The 27777-nt window shown below is 42.6% G+C and overlaps 1 protein-coding gene across 4 annotated transcripts in view; it reads left to right on the forward strand.

The window, feature by feature from the left end:
• Nucleotides 1–27777, forward strand: part of LOC130276188 (spindle assembly abnormal protein 6 homolog) — a 99479-nt gene that overhangs the window by 12843 nt on the left and 58859 nt on the right. For all 4 annotated transcript variants that reach the window (XM_056525214.1, XM_056525204.1, XM_056525222.1 and 1 more), the window contains 5 exons: nt 4782–4842; nt 7755–7834; nt 8510–8614; nt 18785–18956; nt 21357–21434. In XM_056525214.1, the coding sequence (XP_056381189.1) occupies nt 4782–4842; nt 7755–7834; nt 8510–8614; nt 18785–18956; nt 21357–21434 (496 nt within the window). The remainder of the gene's footprint in view (nt 1–4781; nt 4843–7754; nt 7835–8509; nt 8615–18784; nt 18957–21356; nt 21435–27777) is intronic.

A 27777-nucleotide genomic window follows, 5' to 3' on the forward strand; every position in this document is an offset into this window, starting at 1 on the left:
GCCTTGTCCATGAGAAAGTCATATTTGGATGTCGGTCAGCAACAGTTCTCCCTAGATCACCTCTTGGACTGCTGCCAGAGAGACAGAGGTCCTCAGCACATGCGCCCCTGACGTCCTGGACGAACCCGCTGCCCAGCGTGACTTAACAGAATGAGTGCTTGCTCCCTGCCATTTGAAACCTCCGTGCACCTGCTCTGTGCTAGTGGAAGAGAGCTTCGTTAGCACAGTGCAGGCGGTTGCAGCTGGCAGGAGGCAGCATTTGCAGAGGGAGCAAGCACCCTTTCTGGGAAGTCATGCCGGGCCGTGCGCGCATCCAGGACGTTGGGTACATGTGCTGAGGACCTCTGTCTCTCTGGCAGCTGTCCAAGTGGTGACATAGGGAGGATAGTAGGGATGTAAGAAAAAATCGATTCACGCGATTATCGCAATTTTTTCATTTGCCGATACTGAATCGATTCAAAATATTTTTGAATCGATTCTTTTAGGGATGTGGAATTTTTATCTCCTGACGCCCGGAACAGCATGTCCTGGGCATCAGAAGATACAAGTTCCACATTTGTGGAGTCGGGCAGGCCGGATCTGATGCGGCAGCGCTCTGGGTGTATGGAGCGGGCTCAGACTCGTGCCCGCTCCGTACTCTGCGACCCCCCGGCTGATTTCAGTAGCCGGGGGCAGCTAATGCATCACCGCCGCTAATATCCAGCATGCGGTGCTCTGCATTGTGTATGGAGCGGGCTCCGGACTCGTGCCCACTCCATACTCTGCAGCCCCCGGCTGTTCTCAGTAGCCAGGGGCCGCCGCTAATAGCCAGCATGCGGCGATCGCCGCGGCTGGCTATTAAAGGAGTAGTCCAGCGCACGTTTTATCCCGTCTGGGCTGCAAAATAAAAGAACACGCACTTTCTCTTGCCTGCCAACAGAGCCCCCGGTGCTCCGGTACAGGTGTTCGGTCCCGGGCTGTATTCTTCTTACTTCCTGTTAGCCCGGCACGTCACATGGAGCTTCAGCCTATCACCGGCCGCAGCGATGTCCCACCTCAGCTGGTGATAGGCTGAAGCTCCGTGTGACGTGCCGGGCTAACAGGAAGTAAGAAAAATACAGCCCGGGGACCGAACACCTGTACTGGAGTGTACCGGAGCTCCGGGGGCTCGTTGGCAGGTAAGATAAAGTGTGTTTTCTTTTATATTGCAGCCCGAACGGGATAAAATGAGAAAAGTGCGCACCGGAGTACTAGATCGCCGCTGTCAAAGCTGACAGCGGTGTCTATTGGGATCTATGAATGCTCCCAGGTGGGCGATGTATCGTCACCTAGACGGTATCGCGATATATCGGGATATATCGAATCGCCACACTGGTGTTGCGATTCAAATCGTATCGCCAAATTCTTGGCGATTCACACCTCTAGAGGATAGGCATGGTGACTGTTGCTGACCGGCATCCAAATATGATTTTCGCACGGACAAAGCAGCCAGAAGCGCAGCGAAAGGTATGGCTGCGTTACACATGTTCACAACCGTAAACTCATGAGGGTAGTTGGAGTAAAACACTGGTGACCGTTGCGCTTTAAAGTAACATCTAGTCGTAGTGTTTCTTACTTCAAAAGATAAGAAAAACAGTTCAAATTCCATTTAAAAATGTTTTCTGCTAAATAGTGTATGAAACCAGCAAACAGGTTAAGAAAAGCGAAGACTTGTCTGACGTGTTTATTGTTCCTTTGTTTGCTATGGTATGTACTTTCAAGAACTGGCAGAAAATGGCTTCTGTAACACTGGGGGGCAATAATGTTTTGGAATACAATTCTCATGTTGACTATTTGATCAATATTCTGTATTTGTAAGGTATAACCAGGGATTTTCTAAATCCGGGAACGATATGCAATTTAGTATTTATTTTTTTTTCTTCCAAAAAAAAAAAAAAATCATTCCTTTTAGGGCTGGGCGGTATACCGGTTCATACCGAATACCGAAATTTTTGTGCTACACGATATGAATTTCAACCCATACCGCAATACCGGTTTGGCCACTCCTCCTCGGGAATGAATGAATCAGCCCAGCGCTGCGCTGTCCCCACATCAGAGAACTAATCCTATGTGACCTGCCAGCGCTGTTCTGCCCCCCCCCCCCCCCCCCCCCCCCCCCCACACACACACACACACAATTATTAGCCCAGCGCTGTCCCTATCGGGGTAAATACTCACATGTCACACGCATGCGCTGCCCTCCTCGTCCTGTTTGTTGTGGCCACCGGCACTGACACTCTATACCAGTGGTCTCCAGATGTTGCTGTCCGGGCATGCTGGGAGTTGTAGTTTTTCAACATCTGGAGGTCCGCAGGTTGGAGACTACTGCTCTATACTGTGCGGTATCCCTATTCCCAGGCTGCAAAAAATAAACAAAATAAACTTTAACTCACCTCCCGTTGGTCTGGTACCGGCCTCACTTGTTTCCTGGGGACAGGAACGTCGGACAGCCGTCAGCCTATCACCGGCCGCAGCGATGTTCTGCCTCGGCTGGTGGTAGGCTGAGCCTACTGTCATGTAAGAAGCCGGCTTCTTACATGACAGTGGGCTCAGCCTATCACCGGCCGAGGTGTAACATCGCTGCGGCCGGTGATAGGCTGACAGCTCTCCGACGTTCCTGTCCCCAGCTTAAGGCCGACGTAGGTACGTTAAAGTTTTTGTTTACCTTCTGCAGCCCGGGCATAGGGATACCGCACAGTATAGAGTGCCAGTGCCGGCGGCCGCAACAAACAAGACGAGGAGGGCAGCGCATGCGGGTGACATGTGAGTAGTACCCTGATGGGGATGTGGGCTGATATACCGTGCAACCGCCAAAAGTTAAAAAAATACCGTGATACACACATTTAGTCATACCGCCCAGCCCTAATTCCTTTTTATAAATTATATTTTATTATGATGCCAATGATGCAGCATAAATGGCTGCAGCTTAACTCTTGCAATCCTGAAAACTGTAGACAGGACCTCGGTGTGTCGCTTTAAACAGCAGGAGGGAATTGTAAATGTCATAAAGTGTGAAAATTGTCCTGGCTACCAAAGGTGAAAAATGCCCCCACAAAAAAAAAAAAAAAACCTGGTAAAATATTTTCTACTGCATATTCTGGTTAGTGTGTTGCATTGCAGCATAGTTTTGTTGCCTTTGCTATTGTTTCTTGTTTTGACCTTGATGCTTTTTTGTGTATCTATCTAGTAATGAATTTCACACAATTACATATGCATTCACAGATGTTTCAGCACTTTGTCTTCTCTTTTGTCTAAAATATTGTTTGGTATTAAACAGTAATTGAAATCTTTGTATAATATAAATATATTCTTTCTTGTTTCTATCTTGGGAAGCTCTGCATATGGCCACATGTGATCAGCATTGTTCTGTTTTAGTTTATTGGATTTTTCATTTTCGATGTTTTCATGTGTGAACATGTGTAATAACCCTTTGGATAGTTGAAGTGTTCCCCTGTTATTAGTTTTGTTACAAATCTACTTTCTGTAGATCCAAAAAAGTAAATACAGTACTGTACACTTTTTTTCTTTACTGCAAAACCATAAGTCTCAATATGGCGTTTGGCCCGACTTTGTGGAAACAGCCTCCACTCTTCTGGGAACCTACAAATCACAATTGCAGAGTAAGATAGGACTTGAATTTTAACCCAATCTATTAATTAATGTAATTTAAAGGGGGTAGTCCAGGGAAATACAAATTATCCCCAATCCACAGGATCGCAGGGGGGGTGGGGAATCTAACCTCTGAGAGGAGCACGTTCTACATTTTACTTAATTCACTTCTGTGGAAGCACCAGAGTGCTTTACTTGGGCATCTGTACAGTGCTCCCATAGATATGAATGGAGCATGTGCCTTATGCCGCCTTATGCCTCTCACAGAGCCAGGGCGCCGGGCAGAAGATCTGTGGATAGGGGATGTTGTTTCTCACTGGACTACCTCCTTTAACTGATGTTTGTGGGATGTCAAAGGATTAACATCCTACATTGACCACTACACCTAGGGGCTTTTACATGTGTTTTGTCTGTGAAAACGTTTTTGTGAACAATCGTATCTCAGCCACAAAGGCAGACTGTGTAAAGGTATTAAAAAAATATATCTATATAGCGCGCTGAGTACTGAGATGCATAGTGCATAAAAATCGACAGCTCTGCAGAGTTCCAAACTTAATCTTGTATTAAAATCAGCACAAATATTTTTGCATCAGTAGCTTCATGGCCATGCTATTGCATGCATGCCTTACATCACCGAGCACAATACCAAGTTTGTTCATTTACTCTACAGTTTCAGGCTATGTAATAGGGCCTTTTATTCCCTCCCCTGGTGATAACGAATAGGTTGTGTTGGTGGGAGCACCCCTTTAACATTACCTTCATTGGAAATAAAGGCCCTAGCCCAAAGCCTGTAAATCATTGAAATGTGTAATTCACTCTGGATTGTTTTCCTCTGCTCTGCTCTGAGTCCGGTACTATGTCAATGCTTGGCACTGTGCAATGTAAACTTTTGCTTGTGTGCATCTACTTGACCATGATGAAAGCCCATTTTATGAAGCTCCTGATGCACAGATCTTGTTCTAATGTTACTTCCCAGCACAGCTGGCAACTCTATAGTGAGGGGGTAACAATAGTGGTTTTTTTTTTCTACTTGTCAGCTCACCTGTTCGCAATATGGGTTAGGCGTCATGTGCACATACTTGTTTTGGCCATACTGTGTGTTTTGAAAAAAAGATGTATAATTTTATTATTTTACAAATTTTGTTTTCATTCAGGAGATCCACTGTCAGACTGACTGTAGAAACACATTCATTTTCAAAACCTGTGTATAAAAAGGTAGGTAAAAATTGAGTTGCCAAAATCTAATATTTGTGTGGCTGCTTTCACGCTGTGATTTGCATCGCCCATCTCCAATGGATGCCACTGTAAAGGCATAGTGTAGATATGTTTGGATCCTGCACCATGTGAATATTCAATGTCCTTCAGTACCCACATCCAGCTCTGTGTTGAAGCACTTAACTGCATTAAATGCCATTAGCAAAGCCTTCTTTGTCATATAAATTGAATAGGTTCTCCTTAACTAAAAGGAAATTTAATAGATGTGTCTAAACTGACATTCCTGCATACATAACGTATGTTTAAAGAGAATCTAATAGGGGAGTTTACACTAAAGATTATTCTGCCTTTAACACCCTTCCCGCAAATGGAGATATACTTATGTCTGCGTTGGGCTCCCGCTGTATGACGCGCACTCAGCGGGTGAGCGCGCATCATACCCGGTGGGTCCCAGACATTGCCGATTGGGCTGATGTCCGGTATTAACCCTTTAGACGCCGCAATCAAAGTTGATTGCTGCGTTTAAAATGGAAGATTGCCGTTGCCGGTTAGCACAGTTGTCTGTCCGGGACCGCTGCGGTGAAATCGCGGCGTCGCGGACAGCTGAGAGGACAATGGGAGGGTGTTTACCTTTTTTTCCCGCCGTCCGATCGTCGCTTCATTGCTCCAAGCCGGAGATCCAGGCTTGAGCAATCGAGCACAGATAACACAGATCAATGCTATGTTATGGCATAGCATTGTTCAGTGTATGCAATCAAAGTATTGCATGTAATAGTCCTCTATGAGGACTAAAAAGTGTAGAGAGAAGAAAAATGTGTGTGTGTGTGTATGTATATATATATATTTTTTTTTTTTAGTGTGTGATTTAACCCCTTCAGTAATAAGTTTGAATCCCCCCCCTCTTCCATTTAATAAAATATGTAAAAAAAATTAAAATGTGGTATCACCGCATGCGTAAATGTTCAAACTGTAAAAATGTAATGTTTAAAACGGTCAATGATGTACAAGTAAAAAATTGTCCAAAATTCGTCTTTTTGGTCATTTTGTATACCCTAAATTTTTTTTTTATAAAAAGCGATTTTAAAAATTCTCATCAAAAGAAAATGGTACTGATAAAAACTTCAGATCATGGCACAAAAAATTAGCCCTCATACATCCCTGTATATGGAAAAATTAAAAAATATAGAGGTCAGAATATGACAATTTTACACATACTAATTTTGGTGAATGTAGTTATAATTTTTTTTAAAGTAGTAAAATAAAATAACCTATATAAATTAGGTATCCTTGTAACCGTATGGACATACAGAATAAAGATATGGTGTCATTTCTACCGAAAAGTGTACTGCGTAGAATCGGAAGCCCAGAATATTTACAAAATATTTTTTTTTTTTTTCAATTTTGTCCCACAAATATTTTTTCTGGTTTTGCCTTAGATTTTGTGGTAAAAGGATTAATGCTATTACAAAGTTAAATTGGCGCAAAAAACAAGCCCTCATATAGGTCTGTAGATGGAAAATGTAAAGTGTTATGATTTTTAGAAAGTGAGGAGGAAAAAAACTACAGTGCAAAAATTAAAAATGGCACGAGAATGAAGGGGTTAATCAGGCCCTCTTGTGTACCGATTCTTTGTAATACTTATTTTATTGATGCACTGGGGGCGTTCCTTTACCAAGGGTGCTCTAATGCAGCTCCGCTCTAAGAACACCTCCTCATGAATATTGAGGAGCAGCCCAATATTCATGAGGAGGTGTTGTCAGAGGAGCGGGCGGCCATGAGTTGAGGTGTAATAGAATGCCCCAATGTACTTAAAGGTGAACTCCAGAACATAAAAATTGTCCCCTATACTGCCAGCAGTAAAAAATATAAAAATGTACATACCTTCCTTCGCTACCCAGGGGCCTCCGGTAACCGGCTCCGGCCTCCGCCGCGATCTTCTTCCTGGTTGCCGGTGGTCTGAGATTCCACTGCACTCAGCCAATCACTGGCTGCAGTGAAGTCCTGTCTCGGCTGGTGATTGGCTGAGCGCAGTATGACTCGCTGACCACCGGCAACCATGAAGAGGATCGCGGCGGAGACCGGAGACGGTTACCGGGGGAGCGAAGGAAGGTATGTACATCTTTATTTTTTTTTCTGCCGGCAGTATGGGGGACAATTTTTATATTTTGGAGTTCTCCTTTTAACTGTCTTATTTGCATGTCAATAAAACAGGCATTAAAAAAAAACGGTGCTCTGTAAACTTTATGCTAATAAAAGGTAGCATAATCCTTTGTATAAACTACCCTATTAGTCTAGAATATCCTAGCCTTCTGATAGATTCCTTTTAAACATTGATCCCCATTATTTGTGCGACAAGCTGATTTTTCTGCATAGACTGATGGGCCTTGTCTCATGTAGTCCTATTTACTTTGCCGATTGGTGGCCCTTTTGATAGAGAACCTATTAGTTTGTGTGACAAATATGCAAAAATAGAAGAAAGCAGGAACTAGGCAATTCCCACAGCCCTGTATGCACTCACCTGACAGCTTTGTTTAAATTATTGCAGTAGTCAACAAATACATGATTAAAACATGCCCTATAGCAAAGTTACGGCTATGTCTGCCCTGTTGTGGTCAGTCTTTTTCTGCTGATGAGCGGTGTCACAGGCTTGTACCATAGAAAAATCAATTAGCCTGTGATTTCCCAGGTGGGTTACTCTAGTGCTCCTGTTGTGGTCGACTGAGATTGTAGCTAAAGTCTGTGTAAGTGCATAGTTTGTTGTAAATATGAATAATATCAGGTTTTTGGATTAAATAAGAGAATTAGCAGGTTGAAAGTTAATATCTGTGAGAAACATTTTTTTTGTTTTGGTTTAGATATATAGATGAGATTTATAAGGTGTTTTTATTATTTTTTTTCTCATTTCCTGTTAGGACCTAATTGTTCGTCTTTCGGATGATACAGATCCGTTTTTCCTATACAATCTCACTCTAGGGGAAGAAGATTTTCTAAGGTAACCTTGAAGGAATGTTTGAATAAGTGTTTAGTATGTACGTGTACTTTATCAATTATGTATGCTGTGCAGTTCATTGAAGAAGAAAAGGTTGAAAATGTTAACATTCTAAGTAAAAGTTATAGGGGTTATCCAGAAATAGAAAAACAGAGCTGATTTCTACCTGTCCTAAGGTTGTGTGTGGTATTACAACCAGGCTCCATTCCATTCAATTCAATAGAATTGGTCTGCAGTACCACACACAATCTGATGTTTGGTGGTTTAAAAAATAAATAAATAAATAAATCTGCTTTGTTTTTCTAATCTTGTATACACAGCATATTTCAGGCTGTGCAAAATCCACTGCACAGCGGGACATATGCTGTGTATTCTCCTATGTGCAGACACACATGGCTACCCAGCGGCCACTCTGTGTGCACAGTAAGGTTTGGAGGAAGGCCTGCATGTCAGTCATGTCTTCATGCTGGCCCTGCCTCCAAACCTCACAGCATACACAAGGCTGCCACGGGTAGCCCTGTGTGTCTGCTCATAGAATAAACAGTGTATTTCCCACTGTGCAGCAGATTTTGCGTAGCTTAATATATGCTGCATATACGTTACATGTGACCCTATCCTTTTTTAAGTGTGTGTGTATGTAAATTGTCAGTTTTGTCATATTTTTTTCTTGTATCATAGTCTTAAAAACCAGCAAGGATTACTAGTGGAATATTCTTCATTTCCACAAAGATTCATAGAACTTTTGGAGCAGTGTATATCTGAACAAGCAAAGACCGTGCCTAGGTATGTGACACATTTATTTCTTTAAATGCCCATGTGTGTCGAATGCTTAATATGTAGAACACAGAATCAATAGTTCAGCTGTAAATATGTAACTTGAGTGTTGCTTCCTCCTTTTTTTTCTAGAAAAATTCCCCAAAACTTGCCTTTGACTTTATTTTTATCTGGCATTTTGTCTGTTTTATTTAATTTAATTTATTAGTATTTTTTGTATGACTAAATAGCTATCTGGTTGTTAGTTCGAGGGGGTGTCCTTAGACTATCCAGTCAAAGCTGACCGTGCAAGACAGTGCAGGATCACGCCATCTGCTGGTGCTGTTCACTTGGATATTTAGTCATTTATATTATGAACAGCAGTAAAATGGAACGACACAGAGCTTTAAGATCAGGTATTTCAGGGATTGCATGTATTTGCTAAAACAGGCAAGCTATAAGGTTTCATCTAAATTATTTTTTAACCATTTTTTTGATACATCAGGTTTAATTTTGTCTAAACAACAAACTGTAAAGACGTTTGCATTTAATTTTCATTTTTAGCACAAAGTGCCTCAAAAATACTTGTAATACACTGCTCAAAAAAATAAAGGGAACACTAAAATAATACCTCCTAGATCTGAATGAATTAAAGGGGTACTCCTGTGGACTTTTTTTTTTTTTTATAAATCAACTGGTGCCAGAAAGTTAAACAGATTTGTTAACCAAATTACTTCTATTAAAAAATCTTATCCTTCCAGTACTTTTTAGGCGCTCTATACTACAGAAGAAATGCTTTTCTTTTTGGATCTCTCTTCTGTCACGACCACAGTGCTCTCTGCTGACCTCTGCTGTCCAGAGCAGCATATGTTTGCTATGGGGATTTTCTCCTGCTCTGGACAGTTCCTAAAAAGCGGCAGAGGTCAGCAGAGAGCACTGTGGTCGTGACAGAAGAGAAATCCAAAAAGAAAAGCATTTCCTCTGTAGTATACAGCCCCTAAAAAGTACTGGAAGGATTAGGTTTTCTTAATAGAAGTAATTTACAAATCTGTTTTAACTTTCTGGCACCAGTTGATTCGTACCCCTTTATTCGTATGTAATACTTTCATCTTTCGTTGAATGTGCTGACAACGAAATCACACAAATTATCAATGGAAATCAAATATACCAACCCATGGAGGTCTGGATATGGAGTCACACTCAAAATCAAAGTGTAAAACCACACTACAGGCTGATTCAACTGTGATGTAATGTCCTTAAAACAAGTCAAAATGAGGCTCAGTAGTGTGTGTGGCCTCCACGTGCCTGTGTGACCTCCCTACAACGCCTGGGCATGCTCCTGATAAGGTGGCGGTCTCCTGAGGGATGTCCTCCCAGACCTGGAATAAAGCATCAGCCAACCCCTGGACAGTCTGTGGTACAACGTGGCATTGGTGGATGCAGTGAGACATGATGTCCCAGATGTGCTCAATCGGATTCAGGTCAGGGGAACGGGCGGGACAGTCCATAGCATCAATGCCTTCCTCTTGCAGGAACTGCTGACACATTCCAGCCACATGAGGTCTAGCATTGTCTTGCATTAGGAGGAACCCAGGGCCAATCGCACCAGCATATGGTCTCACAAGGGGTCTAAGGATCTCATCTCGGTACCTAATGGCAGCTAGGCTACCTCTGGCAAGCACATGGAGTGCTTTGCGGCTCTCCAAAGAAATGCCACCCCACACCATTACTGACCCACCGCCAAACCGATCATGCTGGCGGATGTTGCAGGCAGCAGAACGTTCTCCACAGCGTCTCCAGACTCCGTAACATGTGCTCAGTGTGAACATGCTTTCATCTGTGAAGAGCAGAGGGCACCAGTGGCGAATTTGCCAATCTTGGTGGTCTCTGGCAAAAGTGTCCTGCATGGTGTTGGGCTCTAACTTCAACCCCTACGTGTGGACGTCGGGCCCTCATACCACCCTCATGGAGTCAATTTCTGACAGTTTAAGTGGACACATGCAAATTTGTGACCTGCTGGAGGTCATTTTGCAGGGCTCTGGCAGTGCTCCTCCTTGCACTAAGGCAGAGGTAGCGGTCCTGCTGCTGGTTTGTCCCAGCAGCAGGCCTCCTCCATATCTCCTGATGTACTGGCCTGTCTCCTGGTAGTGCCTCCATGCTCTGGACACTACGCTGACAGACACAGCAAACCTTCTTGCCACAGCTCACATTGATGTGCCATCCTGGATTAGCTGCACTACCTGAGCCACTTGTGTGGGTTGTAGACTCAATCTCATGCTACCACTAGAGTGAAAGCACCGCCAGCTAGTGCTGGGTGGTATACCGGTTCATACCGAATACCCGTGTGTTTTTCTCTACGATATGGATTCTTCCATATACCACAATACCGATCGGGCCCCTCCCACCTTTAAGGAATGAACTATCAGCTGCAGTGCTGTCCCCACATCGGGGGGCTGATCATGTTACCTGCAGGCGCTGCTCTCCTTCTCCTCCTGTGACCCCTGTGAGAAATTCCCCATAACAAACATATGCTGCTCTGGATAGTTCATAAAATGGACAGAGATGTCAGCAGAGAGCACTGTGGTCATGATGTCAACAGAGAGCTCTGTGTTCCAAAAAGAAAATAATTTCCTCTGTAGTATTCAGCAGTTAATAAGTACAGGAGAACGGAAGCTGTCGGCTTTCTGCGCAGAAAGAAGAGAATTTCTTCTGTAGTATTCAGCAGCTAATAAATACTGGAAGGATTAAGATTTTTTTAATAGAAGTAATTTACAAATCTGTAACTTTCTGGCACCAGTTACATAGTTAGTATGGTTGAAAAAAGACATACGTCCATCAAGTCCAACCAGGGAATTGAAGTGAAGGGTGTAAGGGGATAAGGGGAAGGGATGTAGTTTTATAATTCTGCATAAGCATTAATGTTGTTTTGTTCCAGGAATGTATCTAACCCTGTTTTAAAGCTGTTAATTGTTCCTGCTGTGACCAGTTCCTGAGGTAGACCGTTGCATAAATTCACAGTCCTCACGGTAAAGAAGGCGTGTCGCCCCTTTAGACTAAACCTTTTCTTCTCCAGACGGAGGGAGTGCCCCCTTGTCCTTTGGGGGGGGTTTAACCTGGAACAGTTTTTCTCCATATGTTTTGTAAGGACCATTTATATACTTATATACGTTTATCATATCCCCCCTTAAATGTCTCTTCTCAAGACTAAACAATTGTAACTCCTTTAATCGCTCCTCATAGCTAATATGTTCCATGCCCCATATTAGTTTAGTTGCGCGTCTCTGCACCCTTTCCAACTCCGCAGTGTCCTTTTTATGAACAGGCGACCAAAACTGAACAGCATATTCCAGGTGAGGCCGTACCAATGCTTTATAAAGGGGGAGTATTATGTCCCTGTCCATCTAGTCCATGCCTCTTTTTATACATGACAATATCCTGCCGGCTTTGGAAGCAGCAGCCTGACATTGCATGCTATTCTGTAGTCTGTGATCTACAAGTACACCCAGATCCTTCTCTACCAGTGACTCTGCCAGTTTAATCCCCCCTAAGACATACGATGCATGCACGTTATTAGTACCCAGATGCATAACTTTACATTTATCCACATTGAACCTCATTTGCCAAGTGGATGCCCAGACACTTAGTCTATCCAAGTCATCTTGTAACTTATGCAGATCCTCTATAGACTGTACCGTGCTACAAAGCTTGGTGTCATCTGCAAAGATAGAAACAGAGCTGTTAATACCATCCTCTATATCATTGATAAATAAATTAAACAGCGGGCCCAGTACTGAACCTTGGGGCACACCACTAATAACCGGGGACCAATCGGAGTACGAATCATTGACCACCACTCTCTGGGTACGATCCATGAGCCAGTGTTCAATCCAGTTACAAACTAAAGTTTCCAAGCCCAAAGACCTTAACTTACCTGTCAGACGTCTATGAGGGACAGTATCAAATTCTTTAGCAAAATCCAGAAACCCTATATCCACAGCCATTCCTCTGTCAAGGCTTCTACTCACCTCTTCATAAAAGCAAATTAGATTGATTTGACAACTTCTAACCTTAGTAGACCCATGCTGGTTATCACTTATAATACAATTATCCCCTATGTATTCCTGTATGTAATCCCTTATTAGTCCTTCAAACAATTTACCCACAATGCACGTTAGACTTACCGGTCTATAATTGCCTGGCGAAGACCTAGAGCCCTTCTTGAATATTGGTACCACATTAGCCTTGCACCAGTCCCTTGGCACAATAAAAGACACCAGAGAATCTCTAAATTTCATGAACAAGGGTACAGATATTACTGAACTTACCTCTCTATGAACTCTTGGGTGTAGTCCATCCGGCCCTGGAGATTTGCTTACATTTATATCACTTAACTTACCTTGTACCATCTCTACATTAAGCCAGTTCAGTACATTACATGATGTGTTACCAGCACTGACCTGGCCAATGTCAGCTCCTTTTTCCATAGTGTATACAGAACTAAAGAACCCATTCAGTAGCTCCGCCTTCTCTTGATCGCCCGTGACAACCTCCCCATTATCATTATTAAGGGGTCCTACATGCTCTGTCCTTGGTTTTTTTGTATTTATATATCTAAAAAAATATTTAGGATTAGTTTTGCTTTCTTTGGCCACTTGTCTCTCATTTTGAATTTTTGCTGTTTTTATTAAATTGTTAGATTTTATTAAGCTCCTTGTACTGTTTAAATGTTATAGCTGACCCATCAGATTTGAATTTTTTGAAGGCTATTTTTTTTGTTGTTTATTGCTCTTTTAACATCATTTGTCAGCCATGTAGGATTTAGTTTTAATCGTTTATATTTGTTCCCCTTTGGTATATATTTAGCTGTATAGTTATTTAGAGTTGATTTAAAGATGTCCCATTTACCTTCTGTATCAGTATTTGAGAACACCTCCCCCCCAGTCTATGTCATGTAGTGCAGCCCTCAGCCCAGGGAAGTTTGCCTTTTTAAAGTTTTTGCCTTCCCCGCCTGTCTTTGCTTTCTACATTTTAAGTCAAAAGTAACTATATTGTGGTCGCTATTACCAAGGTTTTCCCGCACAGTTACATTACCAACCAGCTCTGCGTTGTTGGAAATGATCAGATCCAACAAGGCATCACTTCTTGTTGGGTCCTCCACAAACTGGCCCATAAAATTATCCTGCAATAAATTTAGGAATTTTCTCCCCTTTGTAGTTTTAGCCAGCCCCCGGCCCCAATCTATATCTGGATAGTTAAAATCTCCCATTATTACCACTGTACCTGCCCGGGCGGCCCTCTCTATTTGTTTATACAGCCGACCTTCTATCTCTTCAGTGATATTAGGGGGTCTGTAGATTACACCAAATACTATTTTTTTTTCAATATTTCCCTCCTTTTGTAATTCTACCCACAATGATTCCACATCCTCAGAATCATCACACACTATGGCATCGTTCACACTGACTTTCATACCACTTCTTACATACAGACAGACTCCACCACCTTTTCTGTTCATTCTATCCTTGCGAAACAATGTAAACCCCTGCAGATTGACAGCCCAGTCATGCGAGGAGTCCAGCCATGTCTCAGTGACCCCAACTATATCAATATGTTCCTCCAGTATCAAGGCCTCAAGCTCCCCCATTTTATTTGCTAGGCTTCTGGCATTTGTGAACATACACTTTACATTTCCATTAAGTTTTACACATATAGTCTCACTAATGGGATTTTCAGAGTTATTGGGGTTAATGTTATTTTTTGAGTTATAAGGACAAAATTTTTTGAGTTCTAAGGGCGAATTGATTTAAAAAAAAGTGTTCCGCCAGAGTACCCCTCTAAGTATCTGATTAAATATGCGAAGATACCAAAAGTACAATGATAGTGTTTCGCTGGGGCTCCCATAGAGAATTCATGGAGCACATGCCTACCCTGCTCTAAGTACAGTTTGGAGTTTTTCTAGAGCTTCACTGGGTCCCAGAGGTCCATTATCAGACACTTGTATCCTCTCTCCACAGGTTAGGGGATGTGTTAAATGCTGGAGCCAGACATTTAGAATCGGTCACCACGCGGCAATTGGTTTATCTATATTCAATGTAAACTTTATATTACACGATTGATACTTGATACATCATTCTAAATAAATATATATTTTAAAAGGCAGATAATAATTATTTTTTTTCCTTGATATAAGTAAATAAGAGGTTATGGTGTTTGTATATTTCACAGAAGTTCCTTTTTGAGAGGATTTTATAGTTTCATGTACAGTAATAACATTGCTGAGGTAAAGCTACCTTATGACTATTGTATCAACCTGTTACATACTTGCATGATACCTATCTAATTTTGTGATGACCTACGACTGACTGCTAGCCCATTGGTCAGTGAGGTATGCCTGAGTTTGTAATATAAAGTGAAAGAGTATAGGTAGCTCAAACAATAGATTATGTGTGATGGACCAGACGAGAACTAGTATGTGGAAAGGTGTACCCTATACAACCTGAAAGTAAATGTACAAATGGTGACTATATCAAGATTTTTATCTTGTGAAATAAACACTATTTGTTTTACACACAAAATCTCCAGACCCTACCGATCGGATATTCATCACGTGTACATGTTCTTTCCCATACAAATACAGGATACAGTAATAAACAGGGCTTAATGTTGCACAGCCCTTTACATTGTTAGACTAAGTTTCCACTTTTTTTTTTTTTTTTTTTGGGGCAGTTTTTGGATAACTGCCACTGCAGTTTTTGAGCCAAAGTCAGAAGTGGATCCAAAAAGGAGGAGAAGTGTAAGTTCTTCCTTTATATGTCCTATTCCTCTTTGGCTCAAAAACTGCAGTGGCAGTACTCAAAAAACTGCCAGAAAAAAAACTAGTGGAAACTTATCCTTACCGCTATGCCCTTTAGATTTAATGGGGTACACCAGTGGAAAACTTTTATGAACTGGTGCCAGAAAATTTAACAGATTTATAAATTACTTATTTTTAAAAATCTTAATCCTTCCAGTGCTTATTAGCAGCTGTATTCTACAGAGGAAATTCTTTTCTTTTTGAATTAATTTTTTGTCTTGTCCACAGTGCTCTCTGCTGACAACTCTTGTCTGTGTCATGAACTGTCCAGAGCAGCATAGCTTTGCTATGGGGATTTTTTTTCTGCTCGGGACACTTCCTGATATGGGCAGCAGGTGTCAGCAGAGAGCACTGTGAACAAGACAAAAAAAAGAAATAAAAAAAATATATAATTTCCTCTGTAGCATAAGAACTGGTAGGACAAATATTTTAATAGAAGTCATTTACAAATCTACAAAAAAAAGAGAGAATGTCCGGTAGGGATCGACCGATATCGTTTTTTTAGGGCCGATACCGATAATCGGTGGAGGTTAGGGCCGATAACTTATACCAGAATATCAGTATAAGTTATCGGCTATTTATCCCCCCTCGACACCGCTGCAGAGTATTGATTTAAAGCGGGCACTTTAAATCAATGCACTGCGGTGGCTTTTGCGGTGCCATAGGCCGCCGCCGCCACCACCTGCTTCTCTCCCCCTACCTGTCAGGGTGGTCCGGGCCATCCATCCTTCGTTCCTGTAGTGTCCGGCGGCATTCCGGGTGGAGGGTGCACCGGTCCGGGCTGTCCTTCTCCAGCGGTCATCTTCTCCACTCCGGGCAGGCTTCGGCCTAGTACGCTGCATAGACGCCGCTACGCAGTGACGCCCGTGCGCAGCGACACACCTGACGTCACGGCGTAGCGGCGTCTATGCATCGTACTAGGCCGGAGCCTGCCCGGAGTGGAGAAGATGACCGCCGGAGAAGGACAGCCCTGACCGGTTCACCCTCCACCCAGAATGCCGCCGGACACTACAGGAAGGGAGGATGGATGGCCCGGACCACCCCCATTACGGGTAAGTTTAATTAATTTTTTTTATTGACTCGGAGGGTGGGGGAGAGGCCCGACCGGTATAGCGGTATGGGCAAAAATCCATACCGGTATACCGCCCAGCACTACGGGGGGTGGTCGCGGTGCGGGGAGGCAGATCGGGGGGCGGTCGCGGTGCGGGGCGGCGGATCGGGGGGGCGGTCGCGGGGCGGTGGGGGCGGTGTGGGGCATTATCGGCTTATCGGCAAGGTAATTGCCATTACTGATAATGCCCAAAATCGTGATTATCGGCCGATAATATCGGCCATACCGATAATCGGTCGATCCCTAATGTCCGGCACTGCTGCAGCTGACTAACTGGACTGGGCAGATTAAAATGCAAGGTCCAGGAGAACAGTCTATGGAGTTGAAGTGGTGCTCTGACTGGTGTGAACAAGTGCGATAATCCAATGGTAAAGAAGTATGGAAACACAATCGGCACTCACCAGTCTTCTCCAAGAAGATTCTTTAATGCAAAATACTCACATATAGAAATTAAACCATGGGGGAGAGGGGTCGATCCCTCTCCTCCATGGTTTCATTTGTATATGTGAGTATTTTGCATTAAAGAACCTGCCGTGTATGACGCGAGCACCGTTCCGATGCTCGCGGACATACACAGGATGTAAATGTACGTCCTGGTGTGGAAAGTCCCGCCAAACCAGGACGTACACTTACGTCCGTGGTCGTTAAGGGGTTAAGCATACCTGACAGCTTTTATCATTGTAGGTGTAATTGATGCATTTTTATACACCTTTTCTGTGTGTGTGCTGGTAATGTGTAGGAGCACCACATTTATTATATGGTCACAGAGCATTTGATACATTTTGTGCAGGTCACATTTTCTGAAATTTCTCTCTTTACATACACCAAAAAGCTAAGTCTGGGCTGGTGTAGTTTGAGACTTTTCAGTGGCTTTGCGCCTTTTTACAAAAAAGGCACAGTTGATAAAACCCTTCCATATCATGTGTATTGCCAAAATCTGTGGATTGCAACTCAAAATCGGCAGAAATGTGTAAACCAAAAGGCGCAAATAAACACTGCTTGCTCCTTTTTTTGCTCCTATTCTAGACACAAAAAACAGTCTAAAGACAATGATAAACGTTGGTCACCAAGTTCAAAACCTTTACTAATTTATTTATGACAAGTAGACTTTAAGGTGTACCATCATCAATTTTACTTCTAAAGCTTTTAACTTTTTTCCTTCTTCTTTGGGATGAAAAGCTGTAGCATGACTTAAGAAGCCTAAGAATAGGTTTGCATATTAATTGGTGTACAATAATGTAATAAAATACACCAACTTAAAAGCTTAGGGATTGTATTCAATGCTGGAAATCGGTAGCAATGTCTAGTGATAGAGAGATTTAAATATGCTGGAGGGGCTAATACTTCTGTAGTCAGGGCTAAAAATGTGTATGATAAACTAGGTGGAATGTTTATGTAAATTACAGGAGGCTCAGTAGTATTTTGCCAGTCATTATAGGACAGAAATAATACAGAAATAAATATATGAAGCTTTACCCTCCCACTAAGCTTTTTGGTGTTCATTCCAGTACAACAGCTATTTTTTAAGGGAAGTATGAAGTTTAGATTACAGTTGAAGCATTGCTGTCAGAATTTGTTATTTGAAAAATAAGACGCTTAGAGACTGCTCTATAGTACAAGATTTTATTGTGTTCTTTAGCTCATTGTATCGATCTGCTGGAAGATTGCATGCGTACTTGTTTCTGCCCTGGGTCATCACTCCTTGAAAGATAACACTTCCAATGTTTAACACCTTAGGAGGTGTATTCTGCATGTGGTTGGACAGGAGTTATTAAGATGTTTGATGAGAAACAAGAAATGACTCTCTCTCCATGAGCACCTCTCTAATAATATACAGATAGTATGCCTTCTTCAAGAAGGGAAAATATACACTCATTTTAGGGTTTGTTTGTACCCTTTTCACTGCCTTTCTTGTTAAGTGGATTTTTCTTTAGCAATTGCTGTAGAGTGCTTGTGAGTGATATAAGTTTAGACGTGCTGTTTATTTGAAGGCATATACAAATTGATTGCTTTACTGTGGAACATCATGCTGGGCTAGGAAAAAGGATTATGCCCTCCACATGCTGCTTTTGTCACAAAGAAGATTCTTAAAGGCTTGGAGAGGTTTCTGATATACGGAAAATTATTTCTGACCAGGCACCTTGTCAGTTGAATAAATATGATATATATCTAAAGCTATCTATTTTGTACATTACTAATCTTTTTATCGTGTATCACATTTTTTTTTTCTCTAAAGGTTTTTACTGCAGCTTCTAACAACTTCAAATGGACATGACTGTATGTCAGCCAGCCTGAATATAATTGAAACAAATCCATTTAAGCACCTTGTTCACCTCTCATTGAAACTTTTAGAAGGGAATGACAGTGATGTAAAAAAATATCTTGCTGGCTGCATTAAAAGCTTAAAGGTTAGTCATCATGTTGGTAATTTTATGTGTTAAAAATTCATAGTAAGTGTTTTCAGGTCCTCTACCTAAAAATGAAGCCAGTTCACTAAATGTTATTAAAAAGAAGAAAAATCTAACAGAGACTACATGAGACCAGTTTCAGGAAAACAAATTGCCTACTGATGTGGATTTGTAGAGGCATATTAGAGAGATGTAATTATATTAATACAGTTCGTAGAAGAAAAGAAATGAGGAGGCACTCGCGTACAGATTCGTGGAGATCGGTTTCCTTTATTTTCGGTGCAGCATAGAACAGCAAGCGTGGGACGCCAGAGCGGCGAGGTGCGGACCGTGACAATTGTTTCACGCCCCTCTGGTCTGAAGAAATGCCCAGAGGGGTGTGAAACAATTGTCACGGTCCGCACCTCGCTGCTCTGGCGTCCCACGCTTGCTGTTCTATGCTGCACTGAAAATAAAGGAAACCAATCTCCACGAATCTGTACGCGAGTGCCTCCTCATTTCTTTTCTTCTACGAACTGTATTTGTGCTATACTGGGAGGATTGAACACCGCATTAAGAAGTGGTTGGTTCGGGTGTCTGAACGCTGCGCAGTTCTTTGGCTCAGGTGCATGCCTGACTCGTCAGCCTCATTAAATGGCTGTGCCGGTGCTGTATCTGCCTATTGGAAGTAATTATATTAAACATAGATTTTATCAATCCCTTGTTGCTTTTTTAATGACATACTCTGTATTATTAAATTGTTAACAATCTTTCCTAATGTGTTGTAAATTGTAATCTGAACAGTAACAGGTAAGGCTGTTTTTGAACTGCGTTTTGCAATGTTCTTCAGAGGTATATGTATCGGGAGGATATCTAGAGCCGTAGGGCCAAAATGTGATGAGTGCAGCCTTAGAGGCAGCTGGAGGATGAGTAATGGAGGAATTGTCAGCGAAAAGGATTGTGTACCTTTTAAGGTGCCTGAAGATACAGGGATAGCAAAATATGCAGGTGGAACCATATGTATTGTGCTCTCGAAATGTATAAATCATTGCTGCTCAGCTGACCACTGGCTGAGGATGGGCCCCACTGCAGCTAGAGATTTTCTGAGCAGCAGTGTGATGTATTACACAGCCTGAGAACATTTAAAATAATGCCTCTGGTGCAAAGAACCATTTTTTTTAAATCCTAATATACAACAATACAAAAGCATATCCCTCTACGTGAATACAAAATTACACCCTTACCCAACCCCCCCCCACCTTTCCTACAATAATCAATCGACAATGGGGACAAGGTGCCAGGAAGCCGAGAACTAAAATATTCTATCAATAATCAACAAACGGGCATAAAAAACATTCTCGAACATCTTCTTCTTCTTTTTTTTCTTTTGTTCACGTTCAACTTAGTGTCATCCCCCAGAATTGCTATCCTGGGGGAGAACTCCATACGTATACCAATTATCTCTGAAATTTTGTCAAATACTTCCCTCCAATATTGAACAATCTCAGAACAACTCCAAAATATATGAATGTATCCTGCTTTTTCCTTCTTACACCTCTTACATTTGCTATCCTTCCAAACTCCTATTTTTCCCCAAAAAGATGGCGTATAATAAAGTCTATATACGATATAAAATTTTATTAACTTATGATTCATATTTGATGATACATAATTAATATTCTTCAATACTACCTCCCACCCTTTCTCTACTATATATATATCCAACCTCCTCTTGCCATTGTTGGGAGCTCCTATGTATTAATGTATTCTTGGGTAGCCTTATCATTGCTCTATACACATACAAGATATGTTTTTTTTGTTTTTGTTTTTTTGTTATATGACCTCCCATAATCCTATTCAAGACTTCAGGAAGCGCATCTTTTATTTTCCCTCCTTTTATTAGGATGTTAAGAGCTTGTCAGCTACAGCCTATCATAGGGAGTGGTGTTTCCCCAATTCCCTTCTAATTATCAGTAGTAGTGCCATTAGTTTGCAGCCTACAGTGTTGCCTTTAAAAGCTACACTATATTTTATAGCCTGGCATTTTAGGATTGGGTGCATTTTGGTATCATATGAATACAGGCTGTGGGCCTCCCTGTCTACCCCACATTGGGCCTGACAAGTGAATTGTATACTGGAAATATTTGGGAATATCTGTGAGTGAAAAGGAAAAAAAGCTGTTTTCATTGTTCTATTATGGATTTACTGAGTGAACTAAAGGTACTATAATGCCTTATACTAAAAGGCTTTCAAGCTTACTTTAGCAGTAAAAACCAACAATAAAATAAAACCACATTTTTGTAATTTGGTCAACTTACCTTCCTAACAAAAGCTCTTGAATATCAAGAATAGAACTGCATTTTTTTGGTTGCAGAGAGATTACATGTGTAATATACAAGGTATTGTTTTGCATATTTTTAGTTGGAAAATTGTGTCCTTAATGGAAAATTAAAGAAATCTGAAGAGGACTTTACTCAAAAACTATCCTCAACACAACAGGTTAGTACTATTACACAGAGACTGTTAAATATAATGAGCATTTTAAATATTAGCTCCGAAGTAGTATTTTATTTTTTGTTCTTTACAAGTTTATTGTACATGTACAGTAATTTACTGGCTGAAAATTGTATACCCGTACAACTCTGTCTCTAGATTTTTCTTTCTCCAATAGAATGTCTTAGGAATGTGGGCCCTGAAAATGTGTGTGTATATAAATATATTATATAGATTACATACATAAATATCTGGTGAAGTAAGTATAGAACATGCCACCATTTTTCTCACTAAATATATTTCTTACTAATATATTTTCACCAGATGTTAATAACAGCCCAAGTAATCTATACATACAAGAAACAAAAACAAACAAGCTCCAAAATTAAGTTATGTAAAATGACACAGGGAAACAGTATAGAAATCATTTCCTGATATTTATTTAATACTTTGTACAAAAGCCTTTGTTGGTAATAACAGCTTCAAGACTCATCCTGTATGGCGAACTAGTCGCATGCATTGCTCTGGTGGATTTTTGTCCAGTCTTCAACCCTAGAGGATGCAGGGCGTACAGGTACGCCTTGGACGCCTTGTACTTAGCACACCAGGATGTACCTGTACATCTGGAGTCCCACCTCGGCTATGAATCGAGTGCAGGAGATGTGCTCTCATCGGTTGCTATCAGTAGCCAGGTACCTGACAGTAATGGTGGACATCAGCGATCCCGCTGATGTCCACCAATAACCCCTCAAATGCTATTATCAATTCTGTTCAAGGCGTCTACGGCAATGTGGTGGTTCCGGTGGCTAATCTGATCTCCCGCGGCATGGCTGGGGAGATCAGATCAGCCGAGATGGCAGCCAGAAGTCTCCTCACCTATGCCCCCTGCTATCATCATGGGGTCTTCTTTACTGTGGGGACTAAAAAAGATGTTAGTGAAAATTTAATGACAACGGAAATATACACTGCTGAAAAAAATAAAGGGAACACTAAGATAACACATCCTAGATCTGAATGAATGAGCTAATCGTATGAAATACTTTTGTCTTAACATAGTTGAATGTGCTGACAACAAAATCGCACACAAATTATCAATGGAAATCAAATTTATCAACCCATGGAGGTCTGGATATTGAGTTACACTCAAAATCAAAGTGGAAAACACTACAGGCTGATCCAACTTTGATTTAATGTCCTTAAAGCAAATCAAAATGAGGCTCAGTAGTGTGTGAGTGGCCTCCACGTGCCTGTATGACCTCCCTACAATGCCTTGGCATGCTACTGATGAGGTGGCGGATGGTCTCCTGAGGGATGTCCTCCCAGACCTGGACTAAAGCATCCACCAACTCCTGGACAGTCTGTGGTGCGTTGGTGGATGTAGAGAGACATGATGTCCCAGATGTGCTCAATCGGATTCAGGTCTAGGTAACAGGCAGGCCAATCCATAGCATCAATGCCTTCCTCTTGCAGGAACTGCCGACACACTCCAGCCTCATGAGGTCTAGCATTGTCTTGCATTAGGAGGAACCCAGTGCCAACCACACCAGCATCTGGTCTCACAATAGGTCTTAGGATCTCATCTCTGTACCTAATGGCAGTCAGGCTACCTCTGGCAAGCACATGGAGGGCTGTGCCGCCCCCTAAGAAATGGTACCCCACACCATTACTGACCCACCGCCAAACCGGTCATGCTGGAGGATGTTGCAGGCAGCAGAACATTCTCCACAGCATCTCCAGACTCTGTCACGTCTGTCACATGTGCTCAGTGTGAACTTGCTTTCATCTGTGAAGAGCACATGGCGGCAGTGGCGAATTTGGCAATCTTGGTGTTCTCTGGCAAATGCCAAATGTCCTGCACGGTGTTGGACTGTTAGCGCAACCCCCACCTATGGACGTCGGACCCTCATTCCACCCTCATGGAGTCTGTTTCTGACCGTTTGAGTGGACACATGCACATTTGTGGCCTGCTGAAGGTAATTTTGCAGGGCTCTGGTTGTGTTCCTCCTGCTCCTCCTTGCACAAAGGCGGAGGTAGCGGTCCTGCTGCTGGGTTGTCCTCCTACGGCCTCCTCCCCATCTCCTGATGTACTGGCTTGTCTCCGGGTAGTGCCTCCATGCTCTGGACACTACGCTGACCGACACAGCAAACCTTGCCACTGCTAGCATTGATGTGCCATCCTGGATGAGCTGCACTACCTGAGCCACTTGTGTGGGTTGTAGACTCCTTCTCATGTTACCACTAGAGTGAAAGCAACGCCAGGATTCAAAAGTGACAAAAACTTCAACCAGTAAGCAAAGGAACTGAGAAGTGGTCTGTGATCACCACCTGCAGAACCACTCCTTTATTGGGGGTGTTTTGCTAATTGCCTATAATTTCCACCTGTTGTCTGTCCCATTTGCCCAACAGCATGTGAAATTGATTGTCAATCAGTGTTGCTTCCTGAGTGGACAGTGTGATTTCACAGAAGTGTGATTGACTTGGAGTTACATTGTGTTGTTTAACCCCTTAAGGACTCAGGACGTTTGAGTACGTCCTGTCAAATCCCGGCCCCCCGCCGCTAGCTGGAGGGGAGCCGGTGCCCGATGCCTGCTGAAATCGTTCAGCAGGCATCGGGGCATATCGCCCAGGGGGGTCATTATGCCCCCCCATTTCGGCGATGGCCGCAGATCGCTGGACAATTCAGTCCAGCGATCTGCGGCAGATTCCGGGTCAATCGGGTCTCCAGTGACCCGGAATTACAGGCTGTTCGGGGCCGTCTCCGACGGCCCCGAACAGCCAGAGCCTGCAGGGGTGAGGTGGCACTGGTGCCACCTCACGATCGCCCTGATTCATCGGCCGGATTACCGGCCGACCAATCAGGGCGCCTGCTGCGGGTGTCACTCCCGCAACCCGCTCCGCCCCTCTTCCGGAGGACGTGAGCGGGTGCGGGTTGTGCACCCCAGGTGCTGGGGACCCCGATCCCCGGCGTCAATGTTGGGATCGGGGCCCCAGGAGCGACGGCCGCGGCGGCGACGACGAGGGACTGACCTGTGCGGCTGGATCGTTGGAGGTGAGTGACGGCCTCCTGCTGTTGCTTAGCAACAGCTCCCAGCATGCAAAAAGGGCATGCTGGGAGCTGTAGTTATGCAACAGCAGGAGGCAGACCACCACAACTCCAAGCATGCCCTTATGGGCATGCTGGGACTTGTAGTTTTGCAACAGCTGGAGGCACATTTTTTCTATGGAAAAGTGTACCTTCAGCTGTTGTGTAACTACAACTCCCAGCTTGCACCAACAGCTAAAGTGCATGCTGGGAGTTGTAGTAGTGCATCTGCTGGTTGCATAACTACAACTCCCAGCATGCCCGTTGGCTGTCGGTGACTGCTGGGAGTTGTAGTTTTGCAACAGCTGAAGGCACACTGAGTTATGTAGCAAACCAGTGTGTCTCCAGCTGTTGCATAACTACAGTCCCCAGCATCCCCAGCCAAAGTAGTATGCCTCCAGCTGTTGCATAACTACAAGACCCAGCATGCCCTTCCGCTGTCCGTACATGCTGGGGGTTGTAGCTTTTGCAACAGCTGAAGGCACACTGGTTGCAAAACACTGAGTTTGTTACCAAACTCTGTGTTTCACAACCAGTGTGCCTCCAGCTGTTGCAAAACTACAACTCCCAGCATGCACTGATAGACCGTACATGCTGGGAGTTGTAGTTTTGCAACAGCTGGATGTCCCCCCCCCCCCCAATGTGAACGTACAGGGTACACTCACATGGGCGGAGGATTACAGTAAGTATCCGGCTGCAAGTTTGAGCTGCGGCTCAAACTGCCAGCGTGAAACTACTGTGAACCCCCGCCCGTGTGACTGTACCCTAAAAACACTACACTAACACACAATAAAATAAAAAGTAAAAATCACTACATATACACATACCCCTACACAGCCCCCCTCCCCAATAAAAATGAAAAACGTCTGGTACGCCACCGTTTCCAAAACGGAGCCTCCAGCTGTTGCAAAACAACTACTCCCAGTATTGCCAGATAGCCACTGACTGTCCAGGCATGCTGGGAGGTTTACAACAGCTGGAGGCACCCTGTTTGGGAATCACTGGCGTAGAATACCCCTATGTCCACCCCTATGCAATCCCTAATTTAGGCCTCAAATGCGCATGGCGCTCTCACTTTGGAGCCCTGTCGTATTTCAAGGCAACAGTTTAGGGCCACATATGGGGTATCTCCGTACTCGGGAGAAATTGTGTTACAAATTTTGGGGGGTATTTTCTGCTTTTACCCTTTTTAAAAATGTAAAATTTTTGGGAAAAGAGGCATTTTAGGTAAAAAAAATATATATTTTTTTTACATATGCAAAAGTCGTGAAACACCTGTGGGGTATTAAGGTTCACTTAACCCCTTGTTACGTTCCCCGAGGGGTCTAGTTTCCAAAATGGTATGCCATGTGTTTTTTTTTTTTTTTGCTGTCCTGGCACCATAGGGGCTTCCTAAATGCGGCATGCCCCCAGAGCAAAATTTGCTTTCAAAAAGCCAAATGTGACTCCTTCTCTTCTGAGACCTGTAGTGCGCCAGCAGAGCACTTTTCACCCCCATATGGGGCGTTTTCTGAATCGGGAGAAATTGGGCTTCAAATTTTGGGGGGTATTTTCTGCTTTAACCCTTTGTAAAAATAAAAAATTTTTGGGAAACCAAGCATTTGAGGTAATTTTTTTTTTTTTTTTATTTTTTTTTTTTTTAACATATGCAAAAGTTGTGAAACCCCTGTGGGGTATTAAGGTTCACTTTACCCCTTGTTACGTGGCCCCAAGGGGTCTAGTTTCCAAAATGGTATGCCATGTTGGGTTTTTTGCTGTCCTGGCACCATAGGGGCTTCCTAAATGCGGCATGCCCCCGGAGCAAAATTTCCTTCAAAAAAGCCAAATGTGACTCCTTCTCTTCTGAGACCTGTAGTGCGACAGCAGAGCACTTTTCACCACCATATTGGGTGTTTTCTGAATCTGGTTTACTTTACCCCTTGTTATGTTCCCCGAGGGGTCTAGTTTCCAAAATGGTATGCCATGTGGGTTTTTTTGCTGTTCTGGCACCATAGGGGCTTCCTAAAGGTGACATGCCCCCCAAAAACCATTTGTCTCTCCTTCCCTTCTGAGCCCTCTACTGCGCCCGCCGAACAATTAACATAGACATATGAGGTATGTGCTTACTCCAGAGAAATTGGGTTTCAAATACAAGTAAAAATTTTCTCCTTTTTACCCCTTGCAAAAATTCAAACATTGGGTCTACAAAAACATGCGAGTGTAAAAAATGAAGATTGTGAATTTTCTCCTTCACTTTGCTGCTATTCCTGTGAAACACCTAAAGGGTTAAAACGCTGACTGAATGTCATTTTGAATACTTTCGGGGGTGCAGTTTTTATAATGGGGTCATTTATGTGGTATTTCTAATATGAAGACCCTTCAAATCCACTTCAAACCTGAACTGGTCCCTGAAAAAAAGCGAGTTTCAAAATTTTGTGGAAAATTGCTGCTGACCGTTGAAGCCCTCTGATGTCTTCCAAAAGTAAAAACACGTCAATTTTATGATGCAAATATAAAGTAGACATATTGTATTTGTGAATAAAAAATTATTTTGAATATCCATTTTCCTTACAAGCAGAGAGCTTCAAAGTTAGAAAAATGCAAAATGTTCAAATTTTTCATCAAATTTTGGGATTTTTCACCAAGAAAGGATGCAAGTTACCACAAAATTTTACCACTATGTTAAAGTAGAATATGTCACGAAAAAACAATCTCGGAATCGGATTGATAACTAAAAGCATTCCAGAGTTATTAATGTTTAAAGTGACAGTGGTCAGAATTGCAAAAAATGGCAATGAGTCCTTAAGGTGAAAAGGGCTCAGTCCTTAAGGGGTTAAGTGTTCCCTTTATTTTTTTTTGAGCAGTATATTTAGTGATAAAAATGGTATCCACTGAGATCTAACTTTGCACCTTCACAAGCAAGTATGTCAGAAAAAACAGGTGAAGCAGTACAGAAACCATTCAAAAAAATCAACTTAAAAAGGAACTGTCCAGGATTAGAAAAACTAAAAAGGTATTTTTTTGTCCAGAAATAGGAGTTTCTTGGTATTGCAACTCATCCTCTTCTATTGAGTGGGAAATGAGCTACAATATAAGATGTTTCCTATGTCCTTAAAAAATAAATAAATAAATATACAGTGATCCCTCAGCTTACAATGGCCTCAACATACAATAGTTTCAACATTCAATGGTCTTTTCTTGACCATTGTAACTTGAAACCAGACTCAACATACAATGCTACAGACAGTCCAGATCTGTGAAACATGTCAATGGCTGGAAGAACTGACC

Source organism: Hyla sarda, chromosome 1, assembly GCF_029499605.1.
Source record: "Hyla sarda isolate aHylSar1 chromosome 1, aHylSar1.hap1, whole genome shotgun sequence".
Lineage (NCBI taxonomy): Eukaryota > Metazoa > Chordata > Amphibia > Anura > Hylidae > Hyla > Hyla sarda.